Source organism: Apteryx mantelli, chromosome Z (genome assembly GCF_036417845.1).
Source record: "Apteryx mantelli isolate bAptMan1 chromosome Z, bAptMan1.hap1, whole genome shotgun sequence".
Classification (NCBI taxonomy): Eukaryota; Metazoa; Chordata; class Aves; order Apterygiformes; family Apterygidae; genus Apteryx; species Apteryx mantelli.
In genome coordinates, this window is record NC_090020.1 from 23,495,883 (window position 1) to 23,514,864 (window position 18,982).

The 18,982-nt window shown below is 37.2% G+C and overlaps 1 protein-coding gene across 1 annotated transcript in view; it reads left to right on the top strand.

Moving 5' to 3' along the window:
- Window positions 1-18,982, top strand: part of CNTLN (centlein) — a 201,251-nt gene that overhangs the window by 112,294 nt on the left and 69,975 nt on the right. The window contains exon 13 of the mRNA XM_067316035.1: window positions 15,271-15,320. Within this exon, the coding sequence (XP_067172136.1) occupies window positions 15,271-15,320 (50 nt within the window). The remainder of the gene's footprint in view (window positions 1-15,270; window positions 15,321-18,982) is intronic.

The window sequence follows — 18,982 nt, forward strand, 5'->3', positions numbered from 1 at the left end:
AACCCAGAATCTGTAACTCACTAATACACCAAAAAACAACATAAACTGTGAGGCTGCTATACTAAGAGAGTAATGAAATTCTAAATCCAGGGCTGCTGGAAAGCAGCTCATATAGGTTTCTCTTGGACACCTTTCATGGAGTTTCTGGAGATCTGAGTAAGGGCAGTGCTGTTCTGATGTAACATAGACCTGAACCTAGCATATAATGCTAGCTTTCCATTTTCCTTGGATAGGGCTGATTTTGGAAGGGGAATACCAAATTTTCAAGTCTATTTCTCAGTGCTAAATATTTATCAGCTTTGCCAACATCATATGGAATTTTAAGATTTTAATTTTGCGAAGAAGTGGATACATTAGAGTTTTTTTCAAACACTGCAAATAAATGTTTACAATTTAAATTTTAAAGCAACCTCTCTATCTTCTTACCCATTTCTTGAATTCTTTCCATAAGTGTACAGTTCTGGAGTTCTAAAAACATCAATATTGAGCTAAGCAGACCTGTACTATGACCCAGTATGATGTTTGTGATAATCTGCTTGCTCCTTTTATGCTGCAAAAGGCAAAATGTATAAATATATATAAACTTCTTACTTATCTTACTGTTTTTGAAAAGGATTTTTTTTAATTTGTTTTTAATGAGTTCAGAACGCGTGCTATAGGTAGTGTTGTTATTTGCTTTTTTCAAATACAATCACATGAGAATAAACATGAATTCTTACAAATTTGCCTAAAACTAAAGTATTCGAGTGTAAACAATAATTTAAAAAATTGGATTACATCATTACTGGAAACCAGCTCCTCTTACCAGGAACAATCTGTAAGTGATAGAAACTTCTATCTGTTGGTCATATGAGGTTTACATAAAAGGTAAAAGCACTGGGGAGAAGATAACTCTCTTGATATTCATGCAGAGGAGTCCCCACTCCATGTGCTTTTCCTCTGAGGTATATAGGTTGCACTGGCACCCTGGTCTTGGCCCTTCAGACAGAGTCCTTCCTAAAATAAATAGAGGTAACAGTGATTTATTCCCTATGTATGAAGCTGTTCTTATAGCCTTGTTATAAAGGAAAGAAAAGGTTCAAATTGAAGTGATGAGCATAATTCACACAAAGGTACTTTTTTTTTTTTAATCACCTTATGATCAATCAACTGTATTTGATGCTACAGTAAAACAAAGAAAAGATTACTTCTTGGAATATAAATTTTAGGCATGCTTTTACAAAGTGTAAGTTATGCTGCATGTTTAAACTATTTTAGTCCTTAGTCACTAGCACATCTTCGTTTTTTCAGTGACTATTAATTTGAAATACATCTTGAAGTCATTCTTGACAACAAAGCACTGTTCCCTTCTTTTTGTCATGTGAGCAGACACTGGGTAGGTGTGGGGGTGTTGCTTTTATCCTTTTTCACTCCTGAATGTGGATTGTAAATCAGAGAGACTTTACTTAGTGCCAACAGATACTGCTTCCTGCAATTTTCATCCATCCTATAAGTGACTGAATTGGGAAACAAGGATGATAAAGACATTTCTAGGAAGTGAATGTAAGAAATAAGATAGATAGCTCAGTGAATCTTTATAGTCAAATATTCCATTTCCATGGTTAATTACGACAGCAAGATTTTTGCGTAAATTCCTCACAATTTTCCTTCAGTAAAGGAATTCTGCTAAATCATTCTGGATAGTTTGAACATGCCCAAAATGTAAGTAATGCTAGTACATTTTGCTTTACTCTTTTGGCAGCATTATCCCCAGACATATGTAATGGTTTTTGCTCTCTCATACAGTCTAGATCAAACACCTGCTCCAAGGTTTACTCTCACCTCCCAAGGCTGTCAGTTGACACATAAATATACAGACCTATGAAAAGAGCATATTTTGCCCTTATTGCAGGCAAATGTTCTTGAATCATAACGCTTTAGCAAAAAAGTGGAGAATTTCTATCAGAGTAGTATTTCACATGCAAAAGTCAGATAAAGTTTTTATCTAGCTTGTTTCTCGCAGAAGAAAGTTTAAAATGAATACTTGCATAATGATGTATCAGACTCCCCATACTAATTTATGACAATCGCTTCCCATATTTTCTCTATGGGCTTTTTACAAATGTATGTTTAATCTGAATATGTGTTCTATTCTGAGTTGTATTTTTACCCTTTTAAAAACTCATGGACAGAAAGCACAAGTCACTTATTTGTACCTAGAAGAGCATCCTGTGTTGATCTGCTGTCTTTTTCCCCAAACCCTTCTCTTTCTTGTGAAGAAAGTAGCACTTCTTCCTCTGTCCCATTTTCCTTACAAGGATTATTAGGATATGTGACTTAAGCTTTGGATAAGAAAAAATTCCCTGGCATTACTTTGACTCAATGTCTTGAAAATATACTTATTTTGGTTACCTTAATGGGAACACTGCTGACCTCTTTTGAGGACCCTGACAAAAAGTCTGCAAAGCTTACTTAGCAGTCTTTTTCCATGTGGTTTGCTGCTTTATTTGGCTTTTCTGTCTTCAGCAATCTTCCATGGCTCTGAGGGAAAACAATTGAAAGGGCAGTAGGTACCTCTTGGACTTGGAGAAAGGCTTCCCTGACTGCAGCAGCTCCTAGGCTAGACCACTGATATCCATCCACAGCCTCAAAAGCACACTAGTGCATTAGGAGATTGTGACTGGTCTGCTTATTTCTCTAAAGAGTCACTCTGCTGCAGTCTTATGACCTGTAATCCTTGAGAAGGAGTAGCTTTTCTCAGTGGGCCTTCCATTCCTTCATATGTGTTCAGCTCTGTTAGAGAAGGGATTCTCTGCTTGGTTTTATTATCCAGATAAAATTCCCTGGGACAAATGGAAAAAAGTCTTACTGTTTGTTTGGATGTTTCTTTTAGACTACCATGAGCCTGGTCTCTTAACTTCTTTTATCTACAGGCGAAGGAGTGCAGGAGTCTCCTGTTGCCCTGCTTGTGAATGCTGAAAGCTGCTGCTGAAGTATGGCTGACTTATGGGTTGTATATTAACTATTGAGGTGGTGATATGCTAACAAACTGAGTACAGTCCTCTGGCAGTTGGGTAATCTAGGGTCAGCAAATCTTGCAGGAAGGAGCCCTCTAAACTGATAAGGGCAGAGAGAAAGTTTATGCTGCAGTTCAGGCTATCTTTCTAAATTACCATTTCCTTAATGCATGTAGACCCAAGTGCGCATGTGTGTATGTACCTCAGATTTGGAGCTGTGTGGGGGCTCCTGATGGTATCTTTAGAAATGCTGACAATTAAAAATGATGAGTATTAGGAAATTTTGTTCTACAAGAAGGTATGTTTTGCAGAAGCCCTGCTTATATGCAGATGGTATGAGCATTTCGCATATTATAGTAACTTGATAAGTAAGCAACTGTTACAGAGAATTTCTTGCTGATGCATAGCTATAATCTAAAAGAAATCAGAAGTAATTCCTTTGGCAAAATTGATTCTGTAGCACAGTTTTTTCTTATGTTACCTCTTTTTAGGTGCCGAAAGCATGAGTACTTGAGTGTTAGGGAAATATCCAAATAAAAGGAGGAGTAACCAAAAGCATTATATTGCCATAAAACAAAATTCAGAATGTTGTATGATACTGGAAACAGTTGGTATGCATCAGGGTCAGTAACCTTAAAAATGCACACAGTACCAGCATAAATTATTAGGTGGATAGATTTGATCTCTCTGGATTTTTTACTCTGCCTTGTTTCAGTATTGCCAACCAAGACAGTGGCAATAATAGCTGGAAGATATGAATGAACAATTAGTACATAAAAAGGATGCTCTGCGCTTTCTTACTCCTCTTGTTACCTTTTGTGTATATGTTACAAGGAAGACTTCCATCAAGTAATTGATAGTAAGCAAAAAATGTTGAAGCTGTTCTCAGAATGTTAGAAATAAATCTATATTGGCTTGCAGAGTAAAACTATAACATGATTCTACTGCTGATTTGCTACATTAGCAGATCCTGGAAGCCTTTGAGAAAGCCATAGTCGATCCTTGCTAATTTAGGGTGCTGATTCCTGCTAATTCAAGGGCTCATTAGCTGCTTCTTGGCTAGGAAAGAGCTGAAAATTGTTCCCTTCCCATGTAATCTAGAATTTCTGAGAGTACTGCTGGCCTGGAATGTTTCTTGTCAATCAAAAAAAACCTAAAGGAGTATTTTGCAATAGGTTATATTGTCAGAAGCACATTGATTTTTTTTGACCATGTTTTAGAACCAGATAAAAAAAAGTTTATTGTTTAGAAATACTGAAGAAATATAGCCAAGTTTTACCAAATTTGCTTAGAATCAGTGTGCAGAAAACTCAAGGTCATGAGACTTTTTCAGTTAAGCTTAAGGGTAAAAATCAGTACATCAGATTTTACCCAAGTGATCCTTACTAGGCTTTGAAGCCCTTTAAGTCACTTCTCTCCTGCCTGATGGGTTATCATTTGAAAGGAGCAAAGCTGCTAGAAAACATGAAGATTTTGAGTATGAATAAGAGCAAGGCATTTTATGGAAGAAGTCCTAAACTTTGGGTTCTTTTTTTGGTCCACTAATTTTATTATTCCTACAAGCAGACTTCAAAACCAATCTTTTTTTTTTTTTCTCCCTCTTTATGAAGTCATTCTGAGCAGAAAAATATGCATGGGAGCAGAATACATAATTTTAGTAAGAATTTCAGTTCATGTAATAGCTACAGGATTACTGTCTTTTGTTCTTAAATTTAGAAGCAACAAACATGTACACCATTCATAGTTATGTAACCTCTGTTATCAGTAAAGTTGGTGTGGTTTTACCAAGTTTTTAGGAAACATTTTTCAAATATACAGCCTTATTTAAGACTCTAGAAACCTTAACTATACACTAAGCACCACTGAAAATACTTTCCCAATCAAATCAGAAAAGCTGTGTTTTGAAAATGTTTTTATACTTTTTCAGGTAAAAAAACCACACTGATAGAAATACACCATTGTAAAGACTGCATCTAGATATAGGTTGAGCAGTAATTAGTTTCAACATTGCAAGCTTTTTAAAGTTGTTCGCTGGGTTAGTATTACCATTGCAGATATGAGTTAAGACTTTGAATTTAATGAAATTGAATAAAGTTTAACTGGGTGATTACTTACTTTCTTTTCATCTAGATTGCTAATAGGTATTCCTAGTAGTGAATGTCTTTTGCCCAAGGTTATTCATCTGTACAGATAGAGGATGTTTTATGCAAATTTTCAAAGACCATTCTGAACAGTTTTTTATTACTTTTAAAACACACCGAAATTACAGTTAACTTTCATTTATATTTTAAGTTTTTTCAATCAAAGTCTCAATGATACAATGCTAAAAAGCTTATCTACAGCATTCTGGACTTTGAATCCCCTACTAGGGTTCACCTTTTTCACATGTCAATATACAATATTGTGTGAACTCTTAGTGTACTTCACAGTGTTTGATAATCATTTGCACAATGTTTGTGTCCAGTCCAGTTTGTATTGTTTAAAATTATATCATAGGAACTTCTCTTTAAAAGCTGAATTAAACAGTAGTATGCACAGCATAAATACGACAGAGACTTTAAAATGTGGTAGTAGCCTCTGATTTCATCAAGAGAAGAAGTGCAGAGGTAAGAATTCATTATGAGCTGATAGTCTTCAATCTATACTCATAGGTAAGTTTGATTCTTTTCTTTTGACCTGCATATTTTTATTTTATTCAAATCACATCACTCCTTCTTGAATTATGGTTCAAAGGTCCATTTTCCTTGAATCTATAGGGCAAAGCCTTTTTTCCAATAAAATATTTTTTGTTTTTTGTTTGTTTTGGTTACTGCAGCCTTTCTTTAGACTTCTACATTGCTATATGCATTCAGTTTAGAACCTTAATTGCTTTTGTTGTCTAGTATTCTAAACCATGTTCTTCTTTTGGCCTTGTTATTTTTTTTTCTGTTTTTCCTGATTCAGCAAGCTCGGCTGCAGGACTACATAGTTTTTCCATGTTGTTCGTTCCTTACCTGTTCAGGTTTTTCTTTTCATCATGTTGCATATATTTTGCTCAGCAGTACTTCTGTACTTACACCATGTTCCTCCTTCTGTACAGGAGTATCATCTCTAATTAAATTCTGTTTCTATCTCTTCTGCAAATGGAGCTCAAAATCTATTTTTTCTAAAATGTTTAGAAGGTATTTTTTACTTATGTGCCAGCAGTCACAATAGTGAGATCAGTTATGAGATTCTGACAAAACAACACACAAACTTAAATAAACCTTAAAATTTAACAACTTTAATTAAAAAAAAGGCAGAAAATAGAAGAAAATAAGTTTTTCTTGAGCAATGTTAACTAAAACTTCATATGCTGTATATTCGTACTGTTAGCTCAAGCAAAAAAAATACTTCATATGAAAAAGGGAAGTATAAAATACTATGTTTGTCAAGGGAATGTTGTCGTGGTGGGGAGGGGGCTGTAAATGGGTGAATTGAAAGCCTCCTCCGTGTTCTGTTACTACTTTACAAAGCAGACAGTTGACAATTTCCATATATTTGTATATCTGTTCTTGTCCTGTAGCTGCTAAATTGAAGTCCTTCCCTTTGCACTTTGAATTTTCAAAGCAAGATAAGAGATGTGCTCAAATACACCAGGAGCATAACCTTAAACAGAGAAGATGATGTAGCTAATCAACAGTGTAAAATTATCGTTACTTTTACCTCATTTAACCACTACCTGATTTATCAGGAGAAAAATTCGTTGACATCATGTACAAAAATTTTAAAATAAAACTTTTTTTTTTAAAGTCAAGCTTATAGTTGCACATAATTGTAAAACACATGAAATTTGTGCAGCAAAATGCAAATCATCTTCAAAATCACCCGTTCTTGAGAAACCTTCAACTCCCAGCATTTCTACTGGCAAAACATGGAGGAGGCATGTACTAATCTTCAAAGACTTCTTTCGGTTTCTATGCCTCAAGCCTATAGATATCTATTGCTAGAAAAACTTTTCAGAGGAACTACTTTTCTACTGTAGAAATATCCTGAAAGGTTCCCTCACAGCATCAGTTTATGTCTTGGATCTTTTCAGATGCCATAAACACAGTGCCTTTTGCTCAGCCCTTGTTAAATCAAACACAAGATTTTCACTGCACAAAATATCCCCTTTCAGTTAATATCAAAACCTAAAGCATTTCTTCTTTTCATTGTTTGATGTTAATTGAAACTAAACCATGCAAAAGAGCTATGCAATAAATCCAGTGAGTATGTGCTCAAGATAATTACAGCAAATATTAACTTTGTCTTCTAAAATAGTATTACAGCCTCCTATTCACAGTATCTGAACTTTGAAGCTGCTTTTCTGACTTTCTAGTTCCAGTACGTTACTATTCTACATTACCATCCACAGAGCTTATTTTAGATCCTTTGAGTAGAAGGATTTCAGAAGCAATCCTTCCTTCACTCTCAGTAAGTAAAGGAAGTATTTCATGTTGCTAGAATCCATGTGACTGGGTTACAGTTCTCTTCAAGTACCTTATCTGCTTTGTCAAGGAAGAATTGTGCATGGATCCTTTAAAAGTGTGGTGGACTGAACATGGTCTGTTAAAGGTAATCTCAGTTTAGGGGAAAAACAAACACAGATGTTTATCTTGAGATCTATTTGAAGGAGTTTTTGGAGAGGGAGGGAAAGTTAGCTAAAGATAAATCAATGCTTACGTATTAGGTTGGCACATGGGAGCCTGAGTCAGCCAGAGTCTCGATGAAGATCTGTCTTGTCTTGAACAGATATGGTTTTAAGAAAATACATCGAAGTTTTTCAAACCCTAGCTCTGTATTTCATTAGAGTATGAACTAACAGTAGCTTCCAGTCAGGAGAAGATGGTTTAAATGAAAGGTTGAAAAGCAAATTACTCTTTTGCCACTCTCTTCTTTCACTGTTCCATTGTACTTCAGCAACTTTCTGTGACATCTTGAGTTACCTTAAATTCCTCAGAGTCCCTGCTCTGTCCTTTAAAAGTTTCTTTCTTAACCCCGTTCTTGAAGCTTCTTCCAACTGATCATATTCACTTGCTCCTGGAAAAAGTAACAATCATATTCTCCCTGCAAAGAATTCTACCAGAAGACTTAAACGCACCCTTTCTTCCTCACTGTTTAGTTATGCACTTTTTTGACAAAATATGCAGACTATAATATTTCTGTAGTGAATTGTAGGCAACTGAATTAGATTTGTATTTCTTGTTGTAATGCAAATACAGATGCTTTTTTACAGGTTCTAGCTAGAGTAGCACATCAGAAAGAATTCAAATATGTAAGAGCAGATTTTACTGCTGAATTTGGGAACAAATGGATAAGAAAGAGCTGCTTCCTCTGTGTGTCGTTCTTCACATTGCAGTTTTTGGTCTGCTTTTTCCCTTGAAATATAAAAGGACTAATGAATGAAAGTGAAAAAATACTTTGACTGCAACAGTCATAATACAAAGACACACTTTTTTTCCTTTAACACTATATTTGCCATAAAGTACTTGGAGAAAATAAGTCTTGAAGGTGTCATGTTACATTATATTTATTTTTCCGAAAGAAAAGGTTGAGTAAAAATCAGTATAATATCTGTTTTCAAATGACTTAAATACTTAGGAAATTTTTCAGTGCTTATTGTGCCTGTCCTGAGTGCATTCAAAACTTACAGATTTATGAACTGAAGATTCTTAGACTTCAGAGATTTAAAAAAAGAAACCAAAATACCAGTTCTTTCCTCCCTGTTGCTAACTTAACTAATAAGGTAGGATGAGAGGAGAATAATTTGCTGAAAGTAGAGGCTCCACCCACTGTAAGCTTCCTCAAATTAAAAAAAATTGAAGCTCATAATGCAGGTAGCAGTCTCCCTGCAGTGGAGTGCAAGTTACTGAGTTTATTTTGTGTCTCCATTCTGTATGATTATCTACATAGGAGACATGTTTTGTATGTGCTGCTAAGAACTTAGATCTTGGGAAAGGAGAATGTTCTGCTGGTAGGAAGGAATCTAACCTCTTAGATGAGACCATAAATGAGATGTGGCCTGCTGTCTAGCTTCTGTCACCATCTCCTCTTGCACTAATAACACTTCTGCAGTACAGGGGCTCTTTTAAAGGTAGGAGGAAGCAGGTGTTGATAGTGAGAAGTCATAAAAAGTAAGGTAAGCATGTTCTAAAATATTGCCTACACTCCTAGTTGACCAGCATACTTTGCAACATAATGAGGGAATAATTTACAGGTGCTTCTACACTATTGTTAGAAGCCCAAACAATGAGATGAGAACTAGACTGCTTTGGCCTCAGGTGACAATCCTGACGCACTAGATATCTTGGAGACCTGGAGGAAGAAGCATAAGTTACTGACTTTACAAGACAACAGAGTAGGATTGCCTGGTCAGAGACTGGGGATTGTATAAGAAGGATTTATTTAGGTATAATAGGTATAATTTAGGTATAATATTTGTGTGAACAAATATTACAGAGAAAGAGACTACTGAGTAATGTTTTTGGGTAAAAATCCTATATTCTAATAGTAAATAAGTAGTAGTAAGATTGAGCTACTGATCTTTTCATCAGGTTATTGACAGTGATCAAGAAATGTGAAGCTAGATTAGACAAGTTGTAAATTTAGGGCAAGCTGCAGTCATGGAAGATGTTATCTACCCACATGCAGCCTGCAACAATATGTCAGGACAAGATGTAGACAGAAAATTCTTGTATGCAATAAATGACTTTTCTTAGAATAACCAGTCTTAGAAACCACAAGAAAAGATACCATTCTGAATTTCATTTTGAATGGTACACAGACCTTACTTCAGAAGTTATGATTGAAAGAATCATTCTGTAACAGTGACCTCAGTACAGTGAGAAGCACAATATCGTGCAGGTTGGAAGGAACCTGCTGCTCAAAGCACGATCAGTTAGAGCAGCTTGCACAGGATCTTGCTGAGTTTTGACTATCTCCAGGGATAGAGACTCCACAAGATCTCTCACCAACTGTTCCAGGGTCTGGCCACCCTAATGGTCAAATTTTTTTTTCTTCTTTCACCTTTTTGTTTCTCCCCTTAAATCTAGTTGGAATTTCCCATGCTCCAACTCATATCCTTGCTATCTCAATTCTTTCTACTGTACTCCTCTTGGAGAGACTGGCTCTGTCTTTTCCATACCCTCCCCTTAAGTAGACATCAATAAAATCTTCCTTTCTCCTTCTGGGGCTGAACAAACCAAGTCACATCATGTGCTTCAATCCCTGACAATCTTGGAAACTCTCTACTGGACTTGCTCTAGTATGAAAATGTCTTTCTTGTACAGGGGAGCCCAAAACTGAGAATAGCCCCCCAGATGTCTTGTAAGTGCCAAATAGTGGGCAAAAATCACTTTCCTCAACCAGCTGGCTACACTTTTGCCCAGACTGCCAGTATCTAGCTACCCTTTGCCACAAAGGCATACTGCTGACTCATGTTCAACTTGTTGTTCTGTAGGACTTCAGTAGGTTCCTGTCCACCCATATTTTTTAGCCTATCGAGGTCTCTCTGAATGAAGGCCCAGCCCTCCAGTTGCTCCTCCTAGCTTGGTACCATCTGCAAACTTGTTGAGGGTGCATTCTAACATGTCTTTCAGGTCTTTAATAAGGACATTAAACAGTATCCGCTGTTTGTACACTGTGTGTTGCTCCACTACAGATACCTGAGGAGATCTCAGGAACTGTTAGTACCTAGCTGCCAGTTGGACTTCATACAGCTGAGCGCCCTTTGAGCCTGACAGTCCAGCTTGTCAATTCCAGATCCCAACTACATGGCAATAAGATGGGAGACCATCTCAAAGGCCTTACCAAATTTAAGACGTACACCGTTGACTGCTTTCCCTTTATTCACACAGCCAGGCATCTCTTACAGAAGGCAATCAGATAGGTCAAGCAAAATTTTCCCTTGGTAAATCCATGCTGGTTGTTTTCAGTTGTCGTCTTGTCTATCATGTGACTGGAAATGGCTTCAAGGAGGATTTGCTCCCTTACTTTCCTAGAGCTGGAGGTGAGGCATATAGTTCCTAGATCTTGCCCTTTCTGAAGATGGGTGTGAAGTTTTTGTCTTTTTTAATTAGGTTTGATTAGTAGCAGGAGGGAGCAGACCAATTCAATCTAGAATATGGACATTCACTTTTTGGAAAGGGAGCCACGTAAAAATGTGGCTAGTCCAAAAACCTCTAAACCTCCCAAACACTAAAAGGAGTAATACAACAAGCCTATGGGCAGATTGGAGACTGTTAAGAAAGATACTGTATTAGAAACCCAGGCAAAATATGTGCTACAACTTGAAGGAAAAAAAAAAAAAGAACAAAATGAAATCCAAAAAAGAAAGTAGTCTTAAAAAACCCTCTGCAAGGATTTAATGGGTAAATTAAGGTGGCTGTCACAGAGAGAAGGTCAACATATAAAATTTAAGCTTGCTTTAGTGAGAACAGGAAAACCAAAAACAATGGCAGGTCAAAAGTAAATGGAAAGTTGAGAGGGCTTGGAGAGAACTTGAAGAGTGCCTTTCAAAAGATGCGTAAACTGTGATCATAAAATTTTGGTTAAATAAAGTGAAAAAGAAACCGGGTAGGAAGTTTGTAGGTTTGCATGATGACAACAATGTAAAAAGGTACACTGGGATTGCAAGGCAATAAAAAAGTAGCTCCGTGAATCTTTGCATCAGACTTCCCTGCTGAAGATGCTAGGAAGATGTCAACATCTGATGTGTTCTTTTTAGCAGATAGGTCAGAGGTGTTACATCTATTTGAAGTAAGTGTGCAGGAATTATGAGGCCAAGTAGATAAATCAGATGTTAGTAACTTGATTTAATTCATCCAGGAGTTCTGAAGGAACTCAAATGTGAAATTAGAGAACTGTAACTTATCATTATAGATGGCCACCATGCCAGTGGACTGGCAGATTGCCTGTGTAACTACCATCCACAAAAATGGTTCCAGAGGGAACTACAGACCTCTGAGTCTAACTTCCATCCCTGGGAATGCAGTAGTCTGTCCTTTAAAAAAAAAAAAGAGGGGGTGGTGGTGGAAGAGATTACTACCGGACATATAGTTGAACACAGTCTTGTTGAGAAAGCGTCAGTGTGGCTTCTGTAAAGGGAAGTCCTGCTTCATTAACCTGCTGGAATTCCAGAACGGGTGACAACCATGTGAATAAAATCAGATCAGGATTTTCAAATAGCCTTTGACAAGGCTCCACATGAAAGCTTATTAAAGAAACTCAGTTGTTGTGGGATTGGAAGAAAGGCCCTTTTAGCAACAGGAAGCTAGTTAAATCAGAGGAAAAAAAGGGTAGTGCTTAGGTGCTGTGTTGAGGATGTAAAAAAGTCAAGAGCAGGGTTCCTCACAGGTTGGAGCTGGAATGCTCTTTATTCAATCTCTTCTTCAGTGATCTGGAGAGGATAGGGAACTGTGAAACATCCAAGTTTGCAGATAATACTAAGCTTTTTTCCGTCAGTCACATGCTGCACCCATGGCAAGGAACTGTAGAAGGACCTCATGCACCTGGTAGGCGAGCTTCAGTGCAAGGCCATGCTGAAGAGGGGCGACTCAGAATGGACAGTTACAGCTCAGGAATGAGACCTTGTGGTCAGTGTTGGCAGGTCTCTGAAATCATCAGCTCAATGTGTGGGGGTGGCTAAAAAGCCAGGAAAACGTTGCGTCTTACTAGGAAGATCATTGAGGACAAGAGAGAGGGCACCTTTTTGTTGTTATAACATACGTTAGTGCACTGATGTCTTGAGTGTTATAAGCAGCTCTGATCTCTGCATCTCGGGAAGAAGGTAGTGAAGTTAGTGAGCGTGAGAGAAGGGAAGCTGAAACGATGGAGGAGCTGAAGCAGCTGCCTGACAAGCAGCGATTTGAAAGGTTGGGTGGATTCCTCAGGTTGGAGAGGAGAAGGCTGAGGAGGGCTGTGTAAACTGAGGTTTATGAAATCATGTAGGCAGCAGGTAAGCTGAACGTGGGACTGTTGCTCAGTGGATCCCACAGTACAAATACTGGGGCACTTGGTGAAAGTAGGGGGAGATCAGGGTGAAACAGACAGAGCAATGCACAGCTTCATGTGGTGGGCAGTGAACTTCAAGAATTTGCTGCTGCGGCAGGCTGTGGAGGCAAACGGTATCTGTGGGTGCACAAAGATCAGATGGATTCAGGGGCAGGAAGTCTGTAAGTGGCTATGGAAAAGGAGCAAGCATCCCTGCTCCAGTCCTCTGCCGGCCTGAGCCCTCCTCTTCCAGATGCTGAAGGATTACAAGAGGAAGGGACTGCAGAAACAGTTAGGCTTGTGCACTCTCCCTGAGTGGCATCTCCTTTTGCCTCTGCTGGAGACAGAGCACTGGTGGTGGATGGATTCAGCATTGGTCTGACTCAGTTAGGCTATTCTAACATTCATCCAAAGCGTTCATTGATTTGTGTGGATTGCATCTGTACTACGCACTATAGTTTCTTGTCTAGGCTAACTTGAAATGCTTCCAGATAGACCATTACTTCAGTTGGAGACTATTTTACAGCCAAATGAATTTCTTTGGAAGTGCTTCAGATATTCAGACTCTAAAACATTACTCCTTTACTTATTTCATATCATTTCTCTAATACTGCATATCTTTTACCATTTTAAATAATTCCTTTATGTACATGTTAACTCTTTCTAAAAGTCTTGTAGAATTATCATTGTTTGATGGCCACCTAGATAGTGTGTAAGAGGGCAATGTGCATGTATGTCTATATGTATGTAAATGTGTCCAAAGAATGTCCTTAAAGCAGAGAAATTACATGTTCAGAAGATAGAAGTACAAGAATTAAGCATTATAAAACAACCTTAATTCACTCCCTTGCATTCATGTATTGTTGAATGCAGTCTTTAATAACATCATCGGAGAATGTCTTTCCAAAGGACTGTTTTGTCCTTCGGTGCATAGAGCGAACGTGCTTTGAGGGGGAGTTGGGACAGTGTAGAGAAAAGGCCGTTGTCATCTGTGTTGTAGAAACTGATGGTGGTTGAGACATGGAGACTGAAAGAACAAAGAAAGTCAACCTGTGAAGGCAGCTGGTTGATGCTGTAAATAGCTAGTCTCATATATCATGCAAAGCCAGTTACTTAAACTTTTCATGTTTCTCTTTCTGTGTACTTCATGTGAGACTGTAGAATATGAATTGTAGTGTTTAAAGTTACAGCTGAGTGAGAGATGCATCAAACATACATTGTGCTGTAAAATACAGTGTATACTGAAAAGGTCATTGTATCTCAAATTAACTCCTTTCCATAAGTTAGCAGGTATTTTGACCTGCATTTCTGAGTGCCTCATCTCAGAGGGATTTTGTAAAACTAAATTTCCTGTAAAGTAGTTAGATACTGCTGTTTGGAGTAGTGTAGAAAAGGCTAGGAGGAGATTAGTAATCTGGCCTTCAGAACAGAGCTAGAATAACGTGCATGAGAATTGGCTATGAGGCTGTATTTTTTACAAATTCTGCATATATGCCTATCCTGTGTTGCAGGATCCTAGGCTAAAATAGGTGGGGTCGTCTTGCTTAAACAGTGTGCAACTGTATAATTAAAGATTGTATGCATGTAAAGATTGTATGAGAAAACACCAGTATAAGTGGATCAAATTCAAGTAACATCCTTTAACACTAACATTTCCCAGTTTGACTTTGAAACTTTAGTATTGGTCTCCTGGCAAATTTATGTATACACAGTTTTGTAAAATGAAAAGCAGAACTTCTGTAATTCAGATATTGACCTGAGCTGCTTGATGTCATCGAGTAAGCTATAGTGGTAATAAACTATTATTCCCCCAGAAAATCTGGGCTAGAGAAGAGAAGGACAGATTTTGTTAGTAAGTTTCTCAAGTAGTTGCTGGGCAAAGAAGAGCGTTAAGATTATCCACCTAAAATTGTCTGGTGGTGTCCCCTGAGACTGACTACTTTTTCCTTCCCTGAATAGGATTCCATCTCCTACCTGTCTGCTTTTTGTCTCTGGATTGCCTCTTACCTAAAAGGACTAGCGGAAACTTTTTAGTGTATGTTATTACTAATATTGTATCTGAATTCTGTAAATTCCATTTTTTAAATTTTTATCAGTTATTGTGCTGATGACTCTCTGAGATATGCTAAGTGCTGACAAATTAGAAAACTGATTCCTGAGTGTTGACAGCTTCTTCCTCAGTAATATTTTGATATGTTTTTGCTTTAATTTTGTTTTAATGGTTTTACTGGTATGTGTATGACTGTTCTGTCATTCTTACTTTTACTTATTTCCTGTCTCATAGACTGAATCTTGAAGAAGAATTGGATCAGATGAAAGTACAACACTCTATGGGTAAGCTTACAATACAGGACCTTAACTATGTTTACAACAAAAAAAGGGAAATATAGTATTTCATGTATTCTGTTAGAAATATTTAAGGCTAGTATCTATACAAATTAGTTTTTTTCTTGCATATGTGTTTTGTAAGAATAAAACCATACATATTCTTATTTCTAAGTATTTTTTTCTTTGGTTTTCCACATGCCTATTAAATCAATGATAATTTTTATATATACCCTAATTATAACATACACTATTATATACATGTGAATTATTTACATGCAGTATACTATATGATACATATGAAAACAGTTAATTTTTTATGTGTTTAAAATACGTGTGCGTATATATGTAAAAAAATAAAACATTTATATGTTTATGAAGCTTTCTCTAGAGCCTGAAATGGTTCTTGCAGTATTGAAACACAGCAATACAGAAATCACATGCTGATTCAGACTTCTTTTTTTAATGCTAGTCTCAAAAACTACATGGATCTGAATGTAAATCAATATAGTGAAACCCTTGTAAGAATTGTTCTTGGATATCTTCTTTTGTATCTGTACAATCTATAAAGTGGTAGAGATGAGTCTTTGCCAGTGAGGTAGGTAATAAATGGCTGTTGTGTCCCCATCATTCCTCTGATCCTTTGTAGTATTGCTGTTTCTGAATCACCTGGGAGAAGTATTCAAGAGTGCGTAGGTACAGCTGGTTGTCAAATCTGTGGTGCTCAGTATTTTCCAGGGGCAGGGAGTAGAAGGAGACTTTGAGGAAGTCCTCTGTTAAAGAAACATGTTCATGGCAATAAAGCCTTACTCTTCTTTATCTCTTTTTTCTGCAAGTGGAAAGATACAAGATGGAAAGGCAACCAGCAGTGAGAAGGAGTTGGGTGTGGGCTGAGCAATAACCATGTATTTCCAAAAAACAGTCAAATCCCTGGAACTGCAGGTTCTTGACATGTTTAGTGCTTTAACGATTAGTCCTTTCTTCCTTTCTTCTTCAATCACTTTTCAGATTAAAATACACCCTCTTTTAAAAGTGGATGGGTGGATACACACTTCTGGTATGGTGGTTGGTTACTGCTTTATTGTGACTAAGAAGGATTAAAATACTAGTGAAGTGTGTTAGGCAAATCTTATTTACCTTTTCCAACATTTTTTTGTCACAGGATATTTTTGGTAAATTACCAGATCAAATCCAAAGATGTGTATTAAGCAACACATTTTGTTAGCCCATGAGGCTGACAACTGATTGCAAATTTTTACCAGTTGAGTTTTACAACAACAGTTGATCATGCATGCTGTGAAAAGCAAATTCCCTGTCGTTCTTCTTGGAAACACTAGGATATTGCAATGCCATAGACACTTTCATCAAGAGAGTTTGATGTTTTGTAGAAGAATGCCTTATAGAGATTGAAGCTGGATGTATATCTGTGAGCATGTATAAGTGTATGTGTGCTGAAGTATTTTCATTCAGGTTCTTCATCACACTATTGCTTTTAGTTTTTAGTTGCTAGAATGAACTCCATCTGACTAGCATGGACAGGGTCAGCATACCTGCAGAAGCCTTGCATATTGTCTCTAAAGTTTCCTGTGATGGCATCCTGAGTGTGACAGGGTGTACACATCCTTCTTATAACCGAAATGAGGGTTCAGTTGTAGAATCATAGATTATTTATTTATTTATTTAATGAAATTTGAACATTGAAAACTCTAGGTAGAAGTTCTGTAGCTGCATCTGCCTGTACAGGACAGGAAAACCTTTTCTGTTCACATCATAAAAGCTATATCTAAGAAACTCCTTTGCTTCCATAAGTTGTGCTGAAGAGGAACAATCCTTCTTGCCCTTCAGTATATAAACTTTTGCACTAATGAATGGACAAACAATTTGAAAAAATAGAAAAAAGTACTCAAACAGCTATATTTTGAGCAAGCAATAAGCAACAGCAAAGTTATATTCTCTCCTGATCATAAGAATGAGAAAATGAGCAAAAAGAATAAAAACACACAAATAGCTAAATGGGTATTAACACCCTTCCTCTTCCCAAATAAAAGTAAAACCTCTTATCTGTTATCTGAAAGTTGTTGACAGGTCAAACATGATACACTCTAAATAACATTTGTTCACTGTTTAAGTAAGTATGTTTTCTCAAAAGAAACTTGACAAGAACTTCCTCAATGTATCAATGATGTTGGTATTCAATTTCATCTGAACCGGGTACCCATTTTCATCAGGCATTCTAACATCAGGTGATAATTTCTTGAAAAAGGGGCTGAGCTTCTCTGCATTAAAAAGGATAGGCACTATCCTGTTGCTTGATTAGATATCGCTCATGCTTGTCAGGAGGAAGCCCTGAATAGCTATTATTTATTTTATTCAGCCAAATTGGAAGGGGTTAAAAGCCACAAATAATTGTCTTTAAGAAGTCCACATAGTTTGTGGTCTTCCTGTCTCACCCTCAAATCAAATCCAAATTTAAAATGGAAAATGCGACTAATAGTGTCCTGCATCAGGAAGACCAGAGAAATTTGCTGGGATCCAGTTGAATTGGCAAAGAAAATCACTGAAGAGATTTTCAAAAGTACAAATGATTGTTATGTCTTGTAAAAACCTGAAACTCAGAAGCTGACTGTAGCAATCTGTTGAGGAAATGGCTATTTGTATGAGGCAGGCTGGACTGTGCAGGCCATGTCAGGTGGAGTTCTTTGGGTGAATAGTTCTTAAAGAGTATTTCTTAACCTCCATCAGAACTTTTGTAGAAGTTGTGCAGCCTTCATTTCTTTTAGAAGAAAGTGGACAGTAACTGTTTTGCTTTCAAGAAGTTTGGTTTTGGTTGATTTAGGCTTTGTTGCTCCTCTTCATCATTGGCTAGTAGGGTTTAAAACAATAATACGGGACACAAGAAAAGCAAACTTTGCTTTTGCCATTCCCAGCTTATGTCTGTGTTAGCTCAGTTGTCTGAGATGTGTCTCCCTTGCCTGTGAAGATTATTTTTTGATATTCATTGAATCCAAAACCTAGCATTTCACTTAGCATTCACGTCCTGTTGAAGATAAGAACATGTTGACAGAGACTCAGGTGTTTTCCTCCAAAAGCTGAAAATTGGGTCTGTCTAGTCCTGTTCAGAAAAATAGCAAGCTTCTTACTAAAGCAAGTTGTTTGCTCCTTTGCTTCTTGTGGAAGATTGTTCTTGGGCCTCTTTAGTTGTTAGAATCCTTTTAAATCTGCTGTGTTCCCAACTGGTGCATAAGAACGGCCTCCCTTTCTTCTGGTCGTCACAGCGGTTCTTCTGCTTCAGGCTTAGCTCATCTTCAGGAACCTGGAGCTGGTAACTTGGCAGCCTTCTATACAGTGCCACCCCCTATTTGTACGGGGAAACTTCACCTGCTGTATTCTGGAGGCTAATGTGACATGCTGTTGATCGTTTGTATAGTTATTCTATGACTGGCTGATATACCTGCTCTTATTTTATTTATTTATTTATTTATTTATTTATTTACTGATAGTTTTTTCTCTGCCTAAGAAGGCTTTCTGCAAATCCTAATAGTGAACTGTAGCATCACAGTTCAAATACCTTTTTGGCAGCCATGTCAAACTACCTCATAATCAGATTTGGTGACTATTAATTAGAAATTAAGTGCTATGTTCTAAAGCTGGCAGTTAATGATTTCTCAGTG